This window comes from Eschscholzia californica, unplaced genomic scaffold (assembly GCF_041429995.1).
Source record: "Eschscholzia californica isolate CP2 unplaced genomic scaffold, dmEscCali1.0.p SCAF_1, whole genome shotgun sequence".
In the NCBI taxonomy this organism is placed as follows: domain Eukaryota; kingdom Viridiplantae; phylum Streptophyta; class Magnoliopsida; order Ranunculales; family Papaveraceae; genus Eschscholzia; species Eschscholzia californica.
In genome coordinates this window covers 26,683,825-26,705,137 of record NW_028238198.1, presented here as the reverse complement: position 1 = coordinate 26,705,137, position 21,313 = coordinate 26,683,825, and the positions used below count along the sequence as shown (strand labels likewise).

Sequence of the window (21,313 nt, the reverse complement as noted above, 5' to 3'; positions counted from 1 at the left end):
TAGTCCACGACCCCTCTGTAGAATGACAGAAGGTCATGCCCCTTTTGCAAAACCTGATACTTATGTACGACCATTTTGCAAAATAACCCAAAAAACCTCTCTATGATGCAGCCTAATTGGGGGATATGGGATTGTATTGTTCTCTCTAGGATGTCTGGATTTGTAGTTTTAACCTACTTACTCTATTTTGTTTAGTTTATGTGTTTTCACCTAGTTATAAGTCGAGTTGACGTTTCTCTCTCTGTCTTGTCTTGTTAAGGCAGAGTCTTGGTTCGAAGTAGGAAACTTCTTTTCTCTAAGTTATAGAGAGATAGACAATAAAAGAATACTAATCTTTCTTTTCGGGTTAACCGAGATAGATAAAAATAAAAATAAAATTGGAGGATAAGAAGAAGAATTTATGTAGTTGAGGCGAGAATGAATTTTCTTTCCTTGAGACATTTTACACCCATGTAACAGTACTAACAGTTTTGGGTGTATACCTTCGGGATATAACGACTATCTTTTCAGATTTTTGATGGTATTTCAATGTTTTGAAAGCGAGTGAACCTTAGCAAGTAATATGAGTTACTTGACTAATGATACTTGGTCTTCTAGATACTTGAATGCTTGTGAATATTCTGAAATCAAAATTATATTTCAGATACACTTGGAGTACTGATTTCAAAAAGGAAGAAAATAGATGAAATTCACTCAGATACTTCTTTCTTCAGAATTTTAGATATATTAGAATATTTCTGAAATCAGAATTATTTTCCACAACACCTGGAATATTGTTTTCATAAGAGACGAGAAAAAGAGAATGAATTAAATGAAAATGAAGTGAATTTGGGTTGCTTAAATAGGAATCGAATAGCCACAAGTGTCTTTTGGGATCAAAAGACACAACCTTTCAGAAAAGGACTCGACTTGAAATAATTGTCCCTTTTAGAGGTGCCAACAATACAATTATGGTTTAATGTCGTTTAGATTTAGTCCTTTAAGACTTTCTTTGTAGATTTAGTCCTTTCAGTTTACTGTCGTTTTAGTTTGTCTTTGATCTTTCGTTTGTGGTTTACTTTTCTTGCACTCAAAGACAGATTATTTGATTATCTATGAAAGTTTAAGTTTGTTAAAAAAAAAAACAATAACATTATGGAATGAGGCGTTAGATGACGGATCTGGCCTCTCCCACCTCTTGCCCGACGCGGGCGGGACGTCAACCGTTGGATACCTACGGATCCCACGCTTCTTGGCCCGCCCCGCCAAGATCCAGAAAGGACCTTTGCGCGGATGTTGGATTTTTATTCTTCCCGCAGGTCGAACGCGAGATGTTTTTTTTGTAATTTTTGATACATAAACATAAGGGGGCAATATCTGAAATTTTTTGTTTGACTTATGAATCAATGCATATGAAATTGAAAAAGAAGGTCATCCCGGTATTTCCTCTAACTCATGAAACCACACCATAAAACTAGTAGAAGACCAATCAATAAATAACCCATTAATGAACTAATAGGGACAACTTCAAGCGTCTCCTCAACATGACGTTTTTGTAGGTGTGGTCTAGACTCTAGAGCCTCTAACTCCCAGATGGTTATGGGTCACTCACCCAAGAAACTAGCTCAGGGAAAGTACCATCTTCTCCTCCCATAACTAATGTGTGAATAACTTGCACAATATTTTGTGGGACTTCTTTAAATTTGAGATCTCATACTTTTTTTTTTGAAACCAAGCGAACCATATTCATTCATACGTGATTGAATCACAATTGTTACATGGATGATCATAATTATTTCTCTCTTCAAACATCATGAGAGTTGCATACCTTTAAATGCAAAGTGCCTCGTGATGAGAAAGAAATTGGACTAGACACGACTCAAGAAAATGACCCTAAAGGTCGAAAATGAAAGGATCCTCACGGATGAAAAGACCCTAAAGGTCACCAAAATAACAAAAAAACAAATTAAGAAAATACTAAATACATCCCCCTCGTTTTCGCCGGAAAACCGTCATTGTTACCGGAAAACCGTCACCGGAAAATCGTCGTCATCACCGGAAAACTGCCGTCACCATAGAAAACCCGTCGTCATCACCGGAATACATAATTAACTCAGCAAGTCTCGACGACTCAATTCCTTCTTCTTTTTTACTGATGAACGCGATTCCTTGTTCTTTCAACCCATATCTTCATTGTTAATCAAATACAAACCACTATCAAAGTTCATATTTTCCTCTTCACGAATCACAATCGTGATTAGAATGTTTATAAAAATCTAATCCATACCCTCCATTGTAGATTGATTCGGATAGATTCTTCAGATCCGGATTATGATTTCTCATAGTTTTATATCCTTCCTGGTAACCATAAACAAAACCCTAGTAGATCAACCCAGGTTGGAACTATGAACCTTCAACTAAGATCCATTGTTTTTGTTGAAGTTGTTGTTGCAGAGAGAAGAATAAGGATTTGAGTGTGATTGTGAGAAAGGGAAGAAATGAGATCTAAGATCAAGTGTACCAATGAAGAGATAGAGAGAGATTAAGAGGAAGGAGAAGAAGAAAAGAGATCTATATTCTAGAGATAATGAAAGAGAAGGGAGCGGTTTTACCAATTTCGTCGACGGTAACCGCCACCGGAGGCGGCGCCACCAGGGAGGAAATCGCTCCGCCCGACTCTCTCTCTCTCTCTTCGCCCCACTTGTAGGTGTAGCTTTGGGTCTTTTTTACTTCAAAGTGCTCTTAGATTTCTCCCGCAATAAGAGATAGTTCAAGAGGTGAGATCTTTGGTTTCAACAAAAAAAGGTTAATGTTTTGGGGAAATAAGTTTTGGGTGGAAACAATTTTTTTTGTTTCATCCAAACATCTTCCTTTCATTTTTTGTCCTTTCTTTTCCTCCTCTCACCTCAACTAGAACTCCAGCGATTTCCACCATTAATGTCGGTGATCACCATCAACAGAGTTCTTTCTTCTTTTTTCTTTCTTTTTTCTCCTTTCTTGTCTCTCTCCTCTTATCCCCTCTCCCTCTCTCATTATCTAACGAAAGTTCCGGCGAAGGGGATCTCCCTTCGCCGGAAACTCGTCTGGATCTGGAAGAACTAGATCCAGACGCCTTCGTCTGGTTTTCAGACGAAGGGTTCCGACGAAGGAAAACTCCCTGCGCCGGAACTATAACAAAAAAAAGAAAGAGAAGAAAAGAAGGGAGAGGGAAATAAGAGAGAAAGAGTGGCAGATAGAGGAGAGAGGAGAAGAGAGAGGGAGATAGAGATAGAGATAGAGAAAGAGAGAGAGAGAGAGAAGAGAAAAGAGAGAGAGAGAAACGGCCATTTCCGGGCGACACCTTCATTCCGGCGATTTAAGGGGGAGTGTTTGGTTTGAGTTTTTTTGGTTTTCCACCGTCTTCTCCGGAAACTTTTCTGCTTTCCCCAAAACGGTGGCAAAAAAAAAGTAACTACGGCCGCCTCCTACTTACAGAGTGACCATTGACTAATATTCCATCCCACAGCTAATTTGACACAAACTTCAGCAAACAAAAAATTCATCTGCACTTGAAAAAAAAATTTGCTGTTAAAATTTATGGATCAAAATTGTGTGGTCAATCACATAAAAGTTTTCTCCAACTTCGGTTGAGTTTCTTAAACGGTTTTAGTCTCTTACTGATCTTATGTTTGAAGAGTTATTTCGCAAGAGAGCATAATCTTAATTTTCCTTTAGTTAGATTTAAATTCTCAACCCAAATAACACGTTAGTTCGTTCATCTAGCGTCCCTAGAAACTTGTTCAGTGGACCAACTTGGTCCTCAATAATTTAATTTTCAACCAATCTACAGTCCATTCGTACCAAAGCGTTCGATCAATCAGTTCAATTCTTGTAATTTTATTCATTTTCGTCAAATTGAAAATCAAAACAAAAGCCTCATGATATCGACAGTTTAGGAAGTATTCAATCATGTTAACAGGAGTGCTCATTTTTCAGCCTAACAATGCCACAGACATACTGTTGCACATAAAACTGTTGCAACAGTAAGTCTGTGGATGCATTTCACCAAATGACAAATTAATTATCATTTTCCCACAATGAAGAAATTTACGATGTTTTTTTTTCCTTTGCCGCCTTAGAATTTTCCAAATGAATCAACTCAAAAAAAAAAAAAAAAAAACTCTATAAATACGTACATTAATGCTAGGGCAATTAAGGCAAACAACAAGATCAATAAACTCTCTCTTAAGCAAGAAAAAGAATCAGAGAGAAACCAGTATATATCCATCATGGAGAAAATACTTGCAATTCTCTTGGTTCTCCAGGCGTTGTCAGGTTTCATTTATCTCATTGTTCTTTTTGGGTCTCCATTTTGGTTCTTAATTAGTAGTAAAATGAAAATAATATTGTTCTCTTTTCTTTTCGAATGCAGGAGTGTTGTCTGTTAAGTTCACATTTACAAACGACTGTCCATACACAATATGGCCTGGTACATTAACCGGCACAGGACCACCACTACCTTCGTCCGGTTTTCAGCTTAAAACCGGTGAATCATCATCCCTAGACGCTCAACCTTCCTGGTCAGGTCGGGTATGGGCTAGAACTAATTGCTCTTACTCCTCAGGGAGATTTACATGTGCCACTGCTGATTGTGGTTCGGGTCAGGTCCCATGTAACGGTGGTGGAGCTGTTCCACCTGCCAGTCTCATAGAATTTACTCTTGGGAGCGGCGGTAGTCAAGACACTTACGATATTAGCCTTGTGGATGGTTTCAATTTACCTCTCTCAATCACACCACAGGGTGGGAAAAATTGTTCTTCAACTAGTTGTGCGGCTGATGTAAATTCAGTATGCCCAGCTAATTTTAGTGTCAACGGTACTGATGGAAATACCATTGCTTGTAAAAGTGCTTGTGTGGCTCTAAACCAACCACAATATTGTTGTACTGGTGCCTTTAACACTCCTCAGACGTGCCCACCGACCGACTACTCGAAGATTTTTAAGAATGTGTGTCCCCAAGCTTATAGCTATGCTTATGATGACAGAACCAGTACATTTACTTGTTCTGGTGGTGCAGATTATATCTTTACTTTCTGTCCTTAGAAACAAAAATGGAAGTGAAAATTTATAACAACGTCAAGTTAATATGTTATAATAAAGATCGTGTGCCTTGGGTTCAAGAGCATGCATCTTTTAAGTAAAAGAAAGGGCTAGAGATAATAAAATATCGAGGTGTACCATTCCTCGATAATTTGTCACATGCAATTTGTTTTGTTTTGTTACAAGTATTTTATCAATAAATTTGCTTCAACTCACAAGTTTCTAGTTCTTATACTGAGTTATAAATTCGAAGCAAATAAGTTTCTAGTTCATTGTAATAGGACATCCCTACATGCCTACATAAACCTATGAAGTACCAACTTGAGAAAATAAGACCCTCACCAGAGTAAATTTACATGTAAATATCAACTCACATGTCAACAACCTGGCGTGGAATCCGCTCTGGAATTTTCGAACTTTTTTAACTTATGGGACGTACATTGTTATTCATCTAAAACATGGTACCCTTTATAAGAGATTTGGAACGCTAAATTGCTCGAAGGAGGTGGTGGTTATAGTGGAAATCACTGGAAGTTTAAGAAATAGGAGTAGTGGAAGATGGGGGTTCATATAGGAAGGTTGTTTCCACAGAAAACCCTAACGTCTGAATCTAACATATACTATTAACTCTCAGTATCTAATTGTCTAAAGCATGACGGACACTCGGGCAGATACTAGGTCGGGTTAAGCGTTCAAGTTTTAACAGACAAAAAGTAGATAAGATGGCTAGGCTGACAAACATATGGACCAACTGGAATGAGTAATACGCCAGCAAGCGTTTTTGCAAAAGACCACTAGCAAAAGAAACATGAACAAATTACCGGTTTCCGAATAGAGCAGGACTTTTCATTTCTTTACAAAAGACTCATGAACAAACATTGACTAGTTAAATATTAACTCACAGTCACTATATGAGAGGGACACTAACAACCGTTATTCAAGTGTTGTTTAACAAATAAAAATAGAAGAATTTTTTCTTCTAGTAGAAGTACTTTCGCTATAATAATGAAAAAATATCAAAATGTTATAGGATGGTGCGGACTAGCCTTCTAGACCACTAATGATACTGTACACTTTGGCACACTTGGACCTCACGGTTTTAAAAGGCCTCATTAGGGAAGAGTGTTTAACCTCTTAAAAATAGCACCACACTCCGTCCGTCTCACCACCAATGTGAGATTTTTGCCACAACACGCCCCCCAAGACCACATCATAGTAGAGTTAATCGTGTTGATAACGTGTTATATGATGGTGCAGATCAGCCTTCTGGGCTGCTAGTGATATTGTCCGTTTTGGCACACCTGGGTCTCACGGTTTTCAAAGGCCTCACTAAGGAAGGGTACTGCTTAACCCATTAAGAGGAGCACCACACTCCGTCTCACCATTGATGTGGGATCGTTGCCACAACACAAAAGTATATTCGGCATAATAAGTACTTACAAGTAACAAAGTTAAAACGTTAGTTTGGCAACATAATTTACTTTTCTATTTTTGAATTTGCTTTTCTCATAGAGATAATTTATTCTAGGTTTACTTGGACAATTGCATGATGAATATTGCGGCAAAGGTGGTGGTAGGTGTGGTGATAATGGCGGTGGTTGTGACGACAATAGTAATCAAAGTGCTAATTGTGTTGGACCTTTGGAGAAATGGTGATGGAAGTGATTGAGATGTGGTAGTGGTGGTGATTGAGGCGGTGGTGGAGGTGAAAATATGGCGGTGGTGGTGTTGATATGGTGGTAGTGGTGATGAAGATATAGTGGTGGAAATATGGCGATGGAGGTACAATGGTGGTGATTGTGGTGGTGGAGATATGGTGTTGGTGGTTGAGGTGTGGCAATGGAGATGAAAGTATGGTGCTAGTGTTTGAGGTGTTGTGGTAGTTATGGTGTGGTGGTGTTAGAGGTACAGTAGTAGTGTTTGAGGTGTTGTGGTGGTGGTGGTTGATATTTTTTTTTTTGAAAGGTAACTTATATTACTAAAAGGTAAGAGCGGGAATACAATATATATTAGAAATAAGTTTTGGAATGTATTTCCAGAATGTATCGCCTTGAGTTCCTAGTCCATTTGGATAGCTTATCACTAGGGATAGTGTGATTTCTGACGATGTAGAAGGACTGAATACTGTTGAACTTTGGTGATGAGAGTTTTGACTTGTTGATTGTGAGTTGCAGATGTCAATGTATCATTTTCCTGGAATCATGCAGATGCTAGATTAAACTTTGGTTGTCGCTTTCAATAATGATGTGTTTGTAGTAATGAGTAAGCGTCCATCGGGCACGGGATAAAATGGCTTTGGCTCCACTTTCCTCGCTCGAACAAGCATGGAGAACTTTCTCAAAGAATTTGACTTGTGAATCATGAGTAATAAAGCTAATTCCAATACAATTGTTAATGTCACTAAACGAAGCATTGATATTCTCAAAACTTTCTCTTGCAAGGGAATGATAGAATCTGATTAATAACTTGAGAGGGTCTACAAATGATATTCTCAAAACATTGATCACATCGTGCTTTCCAAATGTACTATAAGATAGTAGAAAAAATGAATGTCATTCGAAGTACATGAAATGTTGTCTAAATCCTGTCAAGATAAAAGTCAATTAGAAACCGACGTAATGTTAGTAGATATGATATTGAAATATAACCAAATATTTGTAGCAAATTGACAGTGAAGAAGAGCATGTTCAGGGGTTTCAATAAGGGCACAATTTCCGCATTCAAAACGATTGCCTATGTATTTTCTAATTTTGTGACGAACTGGGAGCGCTTCAGAGCAGCATTTTCAAAGAAAACTATTAATACGTGGTGATGCAGGGGCACCCGACGTGGACACTTTAGTCGTGGATCTATCGACCACGTAGGCCAATCGGCCATAATGATTAGATTTAGGAAAGTCCCAGTTTTAGTATGATTCGTATTGAATCTAGGTTTAGGAAGTTACATTATTTCAGTATTTTCATTAATTGGGAAAGTCTAGTTTGAGTCTATCTATTTAGGAAGTTGCAGTATTCCAGTCTTTCCATTATTTAGGAAAGTCCAGTTTGAGTCTATCTAGGAAAGTATGATATCCTATAAAAGGAGGTCCAGTCTGTCTTTATTATTCATGTTGAAGAGAAAAACCAATTGAGTTTAATCAAGTTTATAGTTATTTCGAGTTATTTATTCGTTCTTTTATCGTTTTCCGTTTACTTTTATTATCTTCTTTAAATTCCGCTGCGTTCTACATCATGTGGTATTCAGAGCCACCAAAATTTTGGGCTAATGATTCTGGAATTTTTTTCCAGACCAGTTAAATTCATATCAATCGTATTCTATTCGTCAAGATGATTATATTCAATCTGATTATACTCATCAAGAGATAACGAATCAATGCTCATGTTCATCATGTGTATATGTGAATAACGACTCGTACAATTATCATTGGAATCCGGGAGAAATCGCACGAGAAAATCCTCCACAACCGTCACCACCACCAGTGTTTTCTGCACCATCTCCTCCGTCTTATTATTATCCGACACCATCTTCACCACCACCACCTCCGTACTCTTATTATACACCATCACCTCCATCTTATTATTATCCGACACCATACTCACCACCACCACCACAACCTTCGTGCTCTTCTTATACACCAGCACCGTATTCACCAGCTTTTATACAACCGTATTCACCGCCACCACCAACACAATCATCTTCTTTTTCCTATTCACCACCACCGCAACCACAACCGTCTTTTTCTGAAACGGTTCCATCGCTCATATCTGATTCAGCTAAGATTCAACATATGTGTGACAACATCAAAACAATAGTATGTCAACCATCTTCCTCGCCTATTTTATCGCTCAATCAGGAAAAAGAAAAAGTAGAGTATGAAGAAGTTGAAGAAGATACTGGCGAAGAAGTTGAAGTTGAAGAAGAAGAAGAAGATGAAGGCAGAGAAGATTACAAAGAAGATGAGTTTGAGGTTGCTGAACCATATTCCAAAGTAGAAAAAGAAGTTTATGCAAAAGTTAAAGTTGAAGAAGAAGAAGAAGAAGATGAATCTTCCTTTGAAGCAGAAGAAGAAAAAGTCGAATGTCATAACTGAAAGTCGCGGAAGCTATCGAACCTATCCTAGAAATTGATCTGATTATGAAGATTAATCGATAAGCTAAGCCAAAATCAAATATGCGAACAGAATTTAACGAGGTTCGACTTTAAAGCCTACGTCCTCGGGCGAACAAGAAATCTTTATTGAAGGATAGATGAAGACGACTCACACAACCCGCAAGTTCGTCTCAAGATGGTACCGTATAGAATTTAACCTTCTATACTAAATCTTCAACGACCGAGAAATTTAACACCGCTCAAAACTATGAACAAAAAATTTCTCTCACTTGCTCTCTCTCTTTAGCTCTCTCTAAAGAAGAGTTGTTGTTGCTTGTGTTGATTACAAAGCACTCAACCCCTATTTATATATATTATAAGCCAAAAAATTGGAAACTGCCTATTGAGCCAAAAAATTGGAAACCATCCCAATTTGGAAACTGCCTATTGCTGCCTCTTAAACCTCCTCTTCAATTTTTAGAAACTGCCTCTTACAATTCTCCACCTCGTACACAATTTGATATACTTCAAATTTTGGACGAATACCAGGATACTCCTTGTAAGATATATCTTCTTCCTGTAACTTCATCCGACTGCGCCATATGACCATGGCTGCCTACGTACCCTTTTACAGGATCAAGCCTACCGTAGTTCTACCAACCCTTAACATAAAGAAAACCTTGTTGCCGTTACGCCCTTTCGGGCAACTTAACACGAGCCGATTTGTAGCAATTCCAGACAATGCTGAAACTTGCTACATGTCACCACTTTAGTCAACATGTCCGCGGGATTCTCATCCGTGTGTACCTTCATGAGAGAAACATCACCTTCCTCGATGACATCTCGTACAAAGTGATACCTGACATCGATATGCTTAGTACAAGCATGATGTACCTGATTCTTCGCCAAATGGATTGCACTTTGACTATCACACCATACATCTACGTACTCCTGCTTAATCCCTAGATCATCCAGAAGACCCCACAACCACAATGCTTCCTTCACACCCTCGGCCATAGCCATATACTCGGCCTCCGTAGTAGATAACGCAACTGTAGATTGTAACATCGATCGCCAACTAACTGGAGCACCATGTACCCTAAATACATAACCAGTAGTAGATCGTCTTCTATCTAGATCGCCAGCATAATCTGAGTCAACATAACCGCTTACCTGACATGTGTCTCTACCAAAGCACAAACCCGTATCAACAGTACCCTTCAAGTACCTCAAGACCCACTTCACAGCTTCCCAATGTGTCTTCCCCGGGTTTGCCATAAACCTACTAACCACACTGACCGCCTGTGAAATATCTGGACGAGTGCACACCATAGCGTACATCAAACTGCCAACTGCACTAGCATACGGTATACGATCCATATGATCCTTCTCCACCGTAATAGTGGGAGATTGTTTTCCCGAGAGCCTGAAGTGTGGTGCCAAAGGTGTTGACACCGCCTTCGCATTCTGCATCCCAAATCGAGAAACTACTCGTTCGATGTAACCTTTCTGATTCAAGTACAGTTTCTTACTTGACCGCTCTCTCTTAATCTCCATTCCCAGTATCTTCTTTGCAGCGCCCATGTCTTTCATCTCAAACTCTTGACTGAGTTGAGATTTCAACTTATCTATCTCCACCATGCTTCGAGAAGCAATAAGCATGTCATCCACATACAAAAGGAGATAAATAAAGTCACCTTCGCGAAGTTTCTTGATGTATACACAACAATCATAGTCACTTCTGCGAAAACCATGCTTTAGCATGAAAAAATCAAATCGTTTGTACCATTGGCGAGGGGATTGTTTCAATCCGTAAAGAGACTTTCTCAAACGACATACTTGATTTTCTTTACCCTCAACCTTGTATCCCTCAGGTTGAGCCATATAAATTTCTTCTTCCAAATCACCGTGCAAGAAGGCGGTTTTAACATCGAGTTGTTCCAGCTCAAGATCACTGTGAGCAACAATACTCAATAGCACCCGAATAGAAGTATGTTTCACGACTGGTGAGAAAATCTCATTGTAGTCGACCCCTTCTTTCTGTACATAACCCTTGGCCACTAGTCTTGCCTTATACCTTGTACCCTTGATCTCGTAAGAATCCTCTTTCTTCTTGTACACCCATTTACAACCAATAACAGACTTACCTTCGGGCAATGGGACAACCTCCCATGTCTTGTTCTTGTGGAGAGACTCCATCTCTTCTTGCATAGCAACCAACCAACTCTCTCTTTCCGCCGCGGTAATAGCTTGTTTGAAGGTGACCGGCTCGTCGTCTTCCACCGAGAGTGCATATTCAACCACATTTGTCTGCCCGTAATGCCTAAGAGGTTTGTCTGACCCTAACCTCTGTACCGGCTTATATAACCGTTTCGGCCTAGTGTGTACCGAAACATCCTGCTGCTGTTGTTGTAAAACTTGTGTACCTTCTCCTTGAACCTCCTCATGATCGGGTTCATCAATTTCCTCATCCTGAGTACTATCCTGATGCTCCACCTGATCATGATTCTTAGAAACCCGTTGGTCTTCGGCTTCTACTTCCACTACTTGAGCTTTAGTAGACCCAACATCACCACAACAAGGCACCGTAGCTTTCGCCATAGCTACAATAGACGACTCATCAAACACCACATCTCTGCTGATTACAAACTTCTTGTCTTCCGTACACCATAGCCGATAACCCTTGACTCCTGTAGCATATCCTAAGAAAATTGCCTTCTTTGCTCTATTGTCAAGTTTGTTACCTTTAACATGGTAATAGGCCGTACAACCGAAAACCCTAAGTCTCCCGTAATCTGCATGTTCACCTGACCACACCTCGTAAGGTATGCCGCCATCTAAAGAAGAATGTGGAGACCTGTTCACAATATAACAGGCTGTAGCAACAGATTCTGCCCACCATTCTACGCCTAATCCCGAATTGGAGCGCATACATCTAGCCTTCTCAAGTAGTGTACGGTTCAATCTCTCTGCGACTCCATTCTGCTGAGGTGTGTTTACTACTGTCCAGTGCCTCACAATGCCTTCCTGATTATAAAACTCCTTGAATGCCCCATCCGTGTACTCGGTCCCATTATCCGATCTTAACGTCTTCAGCTTTCGACCAATTTTGTTCTCAACCATTGCTTTCCACACCAGGAATGTGTTGAATACCTCATTCTTATGCTTCAGAAAATAAAGCCAGACAAATCTCGAATGATCATCAACGAATGTAACAAAATACCTGGAACCACCCTTGGAAGGTAACTTTGCCGGTCCCCAGACATCGGTATGTACGTAGTCTAATACCTCTTTGCTCCTGTGCTTGCTTGTAGAGAACGTCACCCTGTGTGCCTTCCCGGACACACAATGCTCACAAAACTCCATGCAAGGCTTCTTCATGTCCTTCAACAAGCCTTTCCCGCACATCAAAGATAGACCCTTTTCTGACATATGCCCAAGGCGCATATGCCAAAGTCTCGTACTAGCCGTTGGATCCCTTCCACTGATTCCTACTGCTACATCTCCCGTAATTGTTGTCCCCAAAAGTTTGTATAAATTACCGTAACGAGTACCTCTCATTACCACCAAAGAACCCTTAACGACTTTTATGGAGCCATTCTCTATAATTATCTTACAGCCGTTCCGCTCCAACACACCAAGGGAAATTAGACTTTTTCGCAAATCGGGTATGTGTCTTACGTCCGTCAATGTTCTCACCACTCCATCGTGCATCTTGATCCGTATTGTTCCGAGTCCCACAGTTTTACATATACTATTATCACCCAGTATAACTGTACCACCATCTATACTCCTATAGGTAGTAAACCACTCCCTATTTGGGCACATATGGTGTGACGCCCCTGAATCAAGCATCCACTTATCGAAGATCTTCTCAGACACCTCTGTCACCGAGAAACATTCGTCCGCCTCTTCTGACACATATCCCGCCTCTTGCATATCTTGTTTCTCCTTGTAGCCTTCGTTCTTTTGCTTCAACTTTCTCTTTGGACAAGCCGCTTTAAAGTGGCCAAGCTCACCACAACTAAAACACGTTTTCTTGAAAGAGCCTCTAGATTTGGATCTAGATTTCCCGCCCTTTCCCTTTCCCCTTTCATTACTCCTCCCCCTCGTTACAAACAACCCTTGTGCTTGATCCTTGTCTACTCCACCCGACGCCATACTGCTAGTAGCAACCTTACGAAGGTCATCCACTAATAGCGAATTTCTCGTCTCTTCCATCTTTAGACTATCACCAACAAGCATCAAAGTTTGAACAAGGTTCTCATAGGATTTAGGTAATGAAAGTAACAATATGAGGGCTTGGTCCTCATCCTCAACCTTAACATCAATATCCTTCAAATCTGAGATAATCCTGTCAAACCTATTCACATATTCCTTAATAGAAGAACCCTCTTCCATTCTACATGTGAATAATTTGGATTTTAAGTAGACCCGATTCGTTAAAGTTTTCGTCATGAAACTGCTTTCTAGTTTTAACCACACACTCGCCGCCGTTGTTTCTCCGTCTACTAGGAACGCCACGTCCCTCCCAAGACACAACATAATGGTAGCCCGTGCTTCGAGATCTAACTCTTCCCAATCCTCATCTGACATATCTCCTGGTTTCTTTCCCGTCAACGTCTTGTGTAATTTCTGAGAGATTAACAGATTCTTCATCTGCATCCGCCAATAAGAAAAATCGTTTTTCCCATTGAACTTCTCTATCTCATATTTCCCTGATTTGACCGTACCACTTCTCGATCCCATCTTCTCTTCGTTCAATCTCAACAAGGCTCTGGTACCAATTGTCATAACTGAAAGTCGCGGAAGCTATCGAACCTATCCTAGAAATTGATCCGATTATGAAGATTAATCGATAAGCTAAGCCAAAATCAAATATGCGAACAGAATTTAACGAGGTTCGGCTTTAAAGCCTACGTCCTCGGGCGAACAAGAAATCTTTATTGAAGGATAGATGAAGACGACTCACACAACCCGCAAGTTCGTCTCAAGATGGTACCGTATAGAATTTAACCTTCTATACTAAATCTTCGACGACCGAGAAATTTAACACCGCTCAAAACTATGAACAAAAAATTTCTCTCACTTGCTCTCTCTCTTTAGCTCTCTCTAAAGAAGAGTTGTTGTTGCTTGTGTTGATGTGTTGATTACAAAGCACTCAACCCCTATTTATATATATTATAAGCCAAAAAATTGGAAACTGCCTATTGAGCCAAAAAATTGGAAACCATCCCAATTTGGAAACTGCCTATTGCTGCCTCTTAAACCTCCTCTTCAATTTTTAGAAACTGCCTCTTACATCGAAGATAAAGGAAGAAAATATGAGGTTGGTTCTAAACGAGAAACTGTAAGAAAGCTTCTCGAATTGTTTTGCGAAGAGGAGTTCGATGTTGATAAACCATCTTCCAAAATACTTCAAAAACAGAAGAATCTCGTTTTTGATGAAGATACTTATGTTGCAACAATTGAAAAGATCGTCAAAAGCGATTTCTTCCATAATATTACAACACTCCTTGACCGACTCGATTGGCTTGAAGCAGTTCGAACCGGCGCTCATGTTCTAATCAAAGACAACCAATTAAAGATCTTGGAACGTCAGTGTGGAAATATCTTGAGTTCTGATGTTGGAGCTCGCAATCTTACCGAAGAGGAGCTACAGGGATCCAAGGATATTCATTGGGGCGATAAGGAGGAATGTGGTTGTTATACAATCGGTGTTTGCCCTCATGATGTGTTCGTCAACTTTAAGAGTGACCTAGGACCTTGCCCTAAAATACATGATCAGAAACTTAATGAAAGCTTTGAGAAGGCACCCATGCACGACACTTCTAATCAATTCATCTTATGCTTCAATTTTCCTCCTTTCAAAACACTAGTTGAACTAAGAAATTTAGTGAAGAAAAAGATATGGCTTCATCTATATCAAATTTCAGTGCCTCAATTCCTTTTTCATCTGAAACAAATGGAGGTTTTTCTCAAGCCTACCCATGTTAGATTTGGAACCAATTTTAGACCACTTTCTGTTCAAAATTTTACTCATAGCAGAATTAAAGCAGTTGCAGATGGAGATGCAAGGAAAAACCTTGATCATTTGCAGAAAGTGGGGAAATCACAACCAACTCAACAAACTAAAAGAGGGTCTCAAGTTTCTACACCTATTGGACTATGGGACAGGTTCCCAACAGCAAGAACAGTACGACAATTGATGGAAACAATGGAGAGAATGATGGTAGATCCACTTGCTTACTGTACTACTTGGTCATCATCAGTGACAAGAGAAAATGGTAATGGCAGCCATTACAGGAGAGGAAGAACACCATGGGATATCAAAGAAGACGAATACACTTCTTTCTACAAGAGTTTAACCAATGCTTGGGAAGAACATCTTGCAGTCAAACATTTCTCTGTTGAAGATAGTCAGAATAGGGCGAAACCAGTTGATTTCCTCCTATACCACTCGGGTGGTGATGAGATGACTAGTTCGAAAGATTTTGTAACAAGACCGGAAGAAGGCCAAAAGGAGATTTATTTAGTGAAAGATATCTGGCGAGGGATTATAAGAAACTATGTTAGAGGAATCCTTAGTGAATGCAAAATCGATTCTAGGCTCCCATACACGGATTTGTCAACTTTGGTTCGTCGGCAGTGTGATGTATTAACCCGCGAATTTCATAAGCTGTCGTATTGCGATAGAAGTATATTCCATAAAGTTCATGAAGATGAACGTGGGAAGGTAGATTTTGGGTGTCATATCAACACTACACATTTCAACCCCGAACACTTCATTGAAATTGCTTACGTTTATACTTTGGCTCTTAATGACGAATTTTGGGAAGATGGCGAGATGAATGTTCTTGATTCCCTGAAGTTATTTTTGCAAGAACCCGTGGCATATGAGATTGGGAATGAAGTTGACGATTTCTTGCAAATTAGTATCCTTCACTTCCAATGCAACCTTCGTTCGAAGTGGAAGTTACGAATCGCCTTGGTGGTATTCATAGTATGCGGGTGCATCAAATTAATTTCTTCGTCGAAACGGTTCGGGACGAACCTCGTGGGAGAAGGGGAAGCTGATGCAGGGGCACCCGACGTGGACACTTTAGTCGTGGATCTATCGACCACGTAGGCCAATCGGCCATAATGATTAGATTTAGGAAAGTCCCAGTTTTAGTATGATTCGTATTGAATCTAGGTTTAGGAAGTTATATTATTTCAGTATATTCATTAATTGGGAAAGTCTATTTTGAGTCTATCTATTTAGGAAGTTGCAGTATTCCAGTCTTTCCATTATTTAGGAAAGTCCAGTTTGAGTCTATCTAGGAAAGTATGATATCCTATAAAAGGAGGTCCAGTCTGTCTTTATTATTCATGTTGAAGAGAAAAACCAATTGAGTTTAATCAAGTTTATAGTTATTTCGAGTTATTTATTCGTTCTTTTATCGTTTTCCGTTTACTTTTATTATCTTCTTTAAATTCCGCTGCGTTCTACATCACGTGGGATAATTTTAATATTACATATGAATAGCCAATTAATATTAGTTTGATGTTGAGAATGCTGAGTCACAGTTAAATGATGATACATAGATCCTACAGTAAATTTTCTGGATTAAGTGAGGGTCCACCGAATTTTGTTTTGCCCGTCTTCTTCGATATCCATGGATTTGATGAGGTTACAAGTGTGTATGTCGAAAATATTTACCATTGATCGTTCCACAGATTGTTATGAATAAGATGGGAAACTTTGGTGAGAGTAAAATTATTACGATTCGGTAGAGGAGAAGGAGTTCGAAATCCAGTGGTCATTCCAAATGTTAGTTTGAGAACCATTTTGCACTTCTCAAATAGCAAGAGTGACTATAAGATCATAGTGTTGACGAATGACTTTCCAGATCTAAGAGTGCCCTTGCTTCACCGTGTCCGGGTTGGGAGTCGGATTATAGTGTTTGGCTTTAAGAAGTTTAATCCAAGAAACATTGAGTTCAGTTTTAAGGCGCCAGACTAGCTTGTTGAGGAAAGCTTTGTTATCTAAGTGAGCTAAGGTTGTGTATACCTAGGCCACCTAGTTTTTTTGGGAGGCAGATATATGACCATGCTTTGGTGCATATACCTTTAAATTTTCTCCACTAGAAGGACTTCTGCGAACTCGCTATGCGATTGCATGTGTCTTTGGAAATGGCAAAGCATTGCATGTGTCTTTGGAAATGGCAAAGCATTGCATTTGGTATTGGGAGATAACCATTATACAACCAGCTTGTGATAAAAAATGTTATGCTAATAGGAGAGTTTGGTCTGAATTTGATCCAAAATAGATTGGAAGACCTTGGTTTTGTTGGCGCCAATGAACAACTGAGCTCGAAGATATTTATCAGAGAGGGGGCGTTTCTTACTTTAAGGCTCCGCATTATCAAATGTTTGAACCTCGGGTGAGGGTTTTAGAAAGAAAATGTTGAATTTATTGTAAGTAATCATCTGGCCCGATGATGAGCAGAAGATGTGGAGAATTGATTTAAGATGATGAATGTTCTCAAGAGAGATTCTGCCAAAGATGATGCAATCATCTGCAAAGGGGATATGATTTATAGTCAAGTTTGGGTTAGTCGTGGAAAACCCATCAAAGTTATGGCTCGATTGAGATGAAAGAAGCAATCTACTAAGGCCCTCCATAGCAAGAGTGAAGAGAACATGGGAGAGGGAGTCTCCTTGCCTGATACCTCTACTAGGATAAAAGGTAGGGCTTGGGCGTCCATTAATGATGACGACCATAGAAGAGGTGGATATGCAAGCCATAATAATGTTAATCGAGTGAGATGAGAAATATAATTTAGATATAATATCAGAGAGAAATGACCATTCTATGCGATCAAAAACCTTCGACATGTCAAGCTGAAAGCCAAGATATCTAATAGAACTTCAATTTTTTTTTTCTTTTTTTTTTGCCAACAACCCTTGACTCGAGTGGTAAGAGGTATAATCTTCCACCTGGAGGTTAAGGGTTCGAGGCACACGCTAAACAATTCAAAAAAAAAACTTCAAATCTTTTTTATAAAAATGAATTAGTTGAGAAGGGACGCGGTACCATGCTAATGACACCGGTTCGATTCGCACTATTGGCACATTTATGGCTTTTTGGTGGGATCTATAGGTGCCCCTAACTGTTGTTTCTGGCGCCTCTTTAACAACGAAATTTTTGTGTCTAACTGGGACGCCTATATGGGGTTCTTTTAGAGTTCCTCTTGGTTTTGTCTCCTTTATGAAGTTGAGAGTACAATTGTTAAATCAATCTTTATTTCTGCTTTGTTACACTTTTTGTTATCCGTGTTGTTATTTTGGGTGTGTTTCTTTCATCTTTTAAAGTACTTTTGAGAATTAGATATCTAAACTATTTGTTGTACACAAATATTTTGTAACTGGCAAACTGAATATTCAATGTGATATTATATTAAGATCTAGACATTTTGTTAGAACTTAAAAATTTCATTATGTTATATGTAGTTATAAATTTACAATCTAAGTTCTAAGATAGAATGAATAAATCTTTTTGCTCGCTGGTGATTGTGAAAAAAATTTCCTACGACTACTTTTTTCAAAATAATATTAGGTTCACCTATGGCTTTTATCTATTGATTGATGAATCATCTTTCATTTTGTTCGATTTTTCTTTGTAACTTTTATTATCCGAAAGGCCCATATTCAAATTTCGCACAAGGCCCCCAGATTCTTAGCCACAGGCCCACAACCCTGGGTGATGATAGTGTGGTGGTGGAGGTGCGATAAGGTTGGTGGTTGAGGTATGGTGGTGGTGGTGGTGGTGCAAATTGTATTGTGGTGGAGCGGGGGTGGACAAGGAAAAAAGTATTTAAGTAATATCCGTGTATGTGTTGGACATAAGAGCAACTCCAAATCAAAAGAGGCTTAGGCCAAAAAACCACTTTTTCTTTATTATAATTAGGGTTATTTTTCAAATGGTCCCCTAGTTTATTACCAGCTTCCTGGGTAGCCTCCTACTTTTATCAAAAATAATCAGATGGCCCCCTTTTTGTTGTTACCGTCACTTTTTTTTTTTGATGAGAGGAACATCGCATTACCAAAACCAAGAGTACAAAGAACAACCAAGAAACTAAAGCAAATCAGAAATAAACGTAGGTACAGAATTCCACACATATCTGCAAGCATTCCTTCTTCCCCATTTGGCAAGCGCGTCTGCAGGAGTATTGCATTCTCTAGGAATAAACGTGAAGATGATGCCCTCGAATTTATCTATAAGGATCTTTACTTGTTGCATAATCTTTACTGCTTGCCAGTGGAGTCCGACACTGTGACCGTTGATAAAATTTATCAAAGATTGATTATCGCTTTCTATATGAGCGTGAGTGATATCCAATTGTAATGCCCATTGGATACTGTAGAGGATGGCTAGGCTTTCACATTCTTCCGCATTTTGGCATCGCACCGAGTCCGCTGCTGCTATAATGAAGGTGGACTCTTCATCTCTGATGATACATCCAATACCGGCTGGATCTGTAAAGTTGGTAAAAGAGGCGTCGACGTTCAGCTTTAAGTATGGTGTCGATGGAGGTCTCCACGTGCGTTGCTTAGTGTTCTTCCTGCTTTTGTTAGTGGTAATCGTCTCAATCTTGAGAGGGGTGATAGTAGCATTATTAATTCTGTCAATAATTTGTCTCGGGTTTTGTTTGTTTGCATTAAAACAGTTTTCACAACGAGCTTTCCATATAAACCAAAGGATTTTGGCATATTGATTAGTGATTTCCTCGTTTAGGTCTTTCCATTGTTGAATCCATTGATCAGTAGATCTAATTTGATCTGTTCTAACCTGAAAATGAAACCAGATTGCTTTTGCAAACGTGCAGTGAAGCATATCATGATCTAAAGTTTCGTTTTCATCACAGTTAATGCAAGAGTATGAGTTTCCAATGAATTTGCCTATTTTAGCTTTCACAGGTAAGCTATTAGTACAACACTTCCATAGAAATAGTTTAACTCGAGGGATAGTATTCATGTTCCATATAAAGAACCAGTCGGTTTGATCCTGCATTTGATCGTGCTTTCTGTTCTCAAATAATTATACATAGATTTTATGGAATAGTTACCTGATTTTGTTAATGTCCACGTCGGTTTATCCTCTTGATTATTCTGAATATTAATGCTCAGTATTGCTCTGCAAACCTCATTATTAAAGCATTGCTGTAAAATCTGAAAATTCCAACTGTTATTAGTAATAAGCTGCGAAACCCAATTAAGGTTAGACCCACTTTGGTTGGTTATTGGAGGGGGGTGGTTCGGGATCCAAAAATCCTTCCAAATGTTAATATTATCACCTTTATTGATGTCCCAGAAAATCAGACTATCCATATGATTGTATTGCTTTGTAATCGATTTCCAGAGCCAGGAATGATTGGCTTTCGGAGGAGTGGGCTTATGAGTTTTGGGATAGTACTTACTTTTGAGGACGCGAACCCATATGGCATTAGGATTATTGATCATTCGCCAGTTGATCTTGTTAAGGAAGGCCTGATTATCCAGAAGAGGGAGGCGAAGCCCAAGACCACCCTTCTTTTAATTCTTTCACTTCAATTCTCTATTTCTCTCTAAAAACTCTCTCTCATCATTTCTTTCTCTTTTTAACCATTTCATCTTTCTCAATTGTTTCTCTCTCCAAAGAAATTCGTCTTTCTTCCTTAATTGCTTCTCTCTCTGAAAATTACAATTGAAAGGAAAAAAAACCATAGAAACAAGTAATTTCAATACTTTATGAAGTTATTTAGAATACATTATGGAGTTATTTAGAACTATGAAGTTATTTCGAAAGAATTTTAATCCAAGGAAGAAGAAATTGATATAGGAAAATTTTCAGGCCCAGTTCAGAGAATACCACCGTTTTGTATCCCCAGGACGGCTTGGTTCAAGTTTAAACACCAAATCTCACATACTAAACCAATCTCAGGAAGAAGAAATTGATAAAGGAAATTGATACAGATTCAACTACTAAATCAATCTCACCTCCTTGATTTCTCTTAAACACAAAAAAATTGGTGAAGTTCATCATCATTACCATTAGATAAAGCTAAATCATCATTACCGGCATTGTTGGTTTGAGAAGTTTTTTTGCTCTTAGATTCTTCTTCGCCCCAAATTTCCTTCATTA

The 21,313-nt window shown here is 39.0% G+C and overlaps 1 protein-coding gene across 1 annotated transcript; it reads left to right on the top strand.

The window, feature by feature from the left end:
- The first annotated feature begins 4,090 nt into the window (after positions 1-4,090).
- Positions 4,091-5,273, top strand: LOC147565578 (thaumatin-like protein 1). Its single transcript, XM_086652076.1, has 2 exons — positions 4,091-4,293; positions 4,391-5,273. The coding sequence occupies exons 1-2, from the start codon at positions 4,248-4,250 to the stop codon at positions 5,059-5,061; spliced, it is 717 nt and encodes a 238-aa protein (XP_086508202.1). The 5' UTR covers positions 4,091-4,247; the 3' UTR covers positions 5,062-5,273.
- The last annotated feature ends 16,040 nt before the right edge of the window (positions 5,274-21,313 follow it).

Bases quoted from the DNA above. Each gene is read 5' to 3' on its own strand.
- LOC147565578 (XM_086652076.1), top strand. From the start codon at position 4,248: ATGGAGAAAATACTTGCAATTCTCTTGGTTCTCCAGGCGTTGTCAG. The intron at 4,294-4,390 runs GTTTCATTTATC...TTTCGAATGCAG, and splicing joins GGTTCTCCAGGCGTTGTCAG to GAGTGTTGTCTGTTAAGTTC.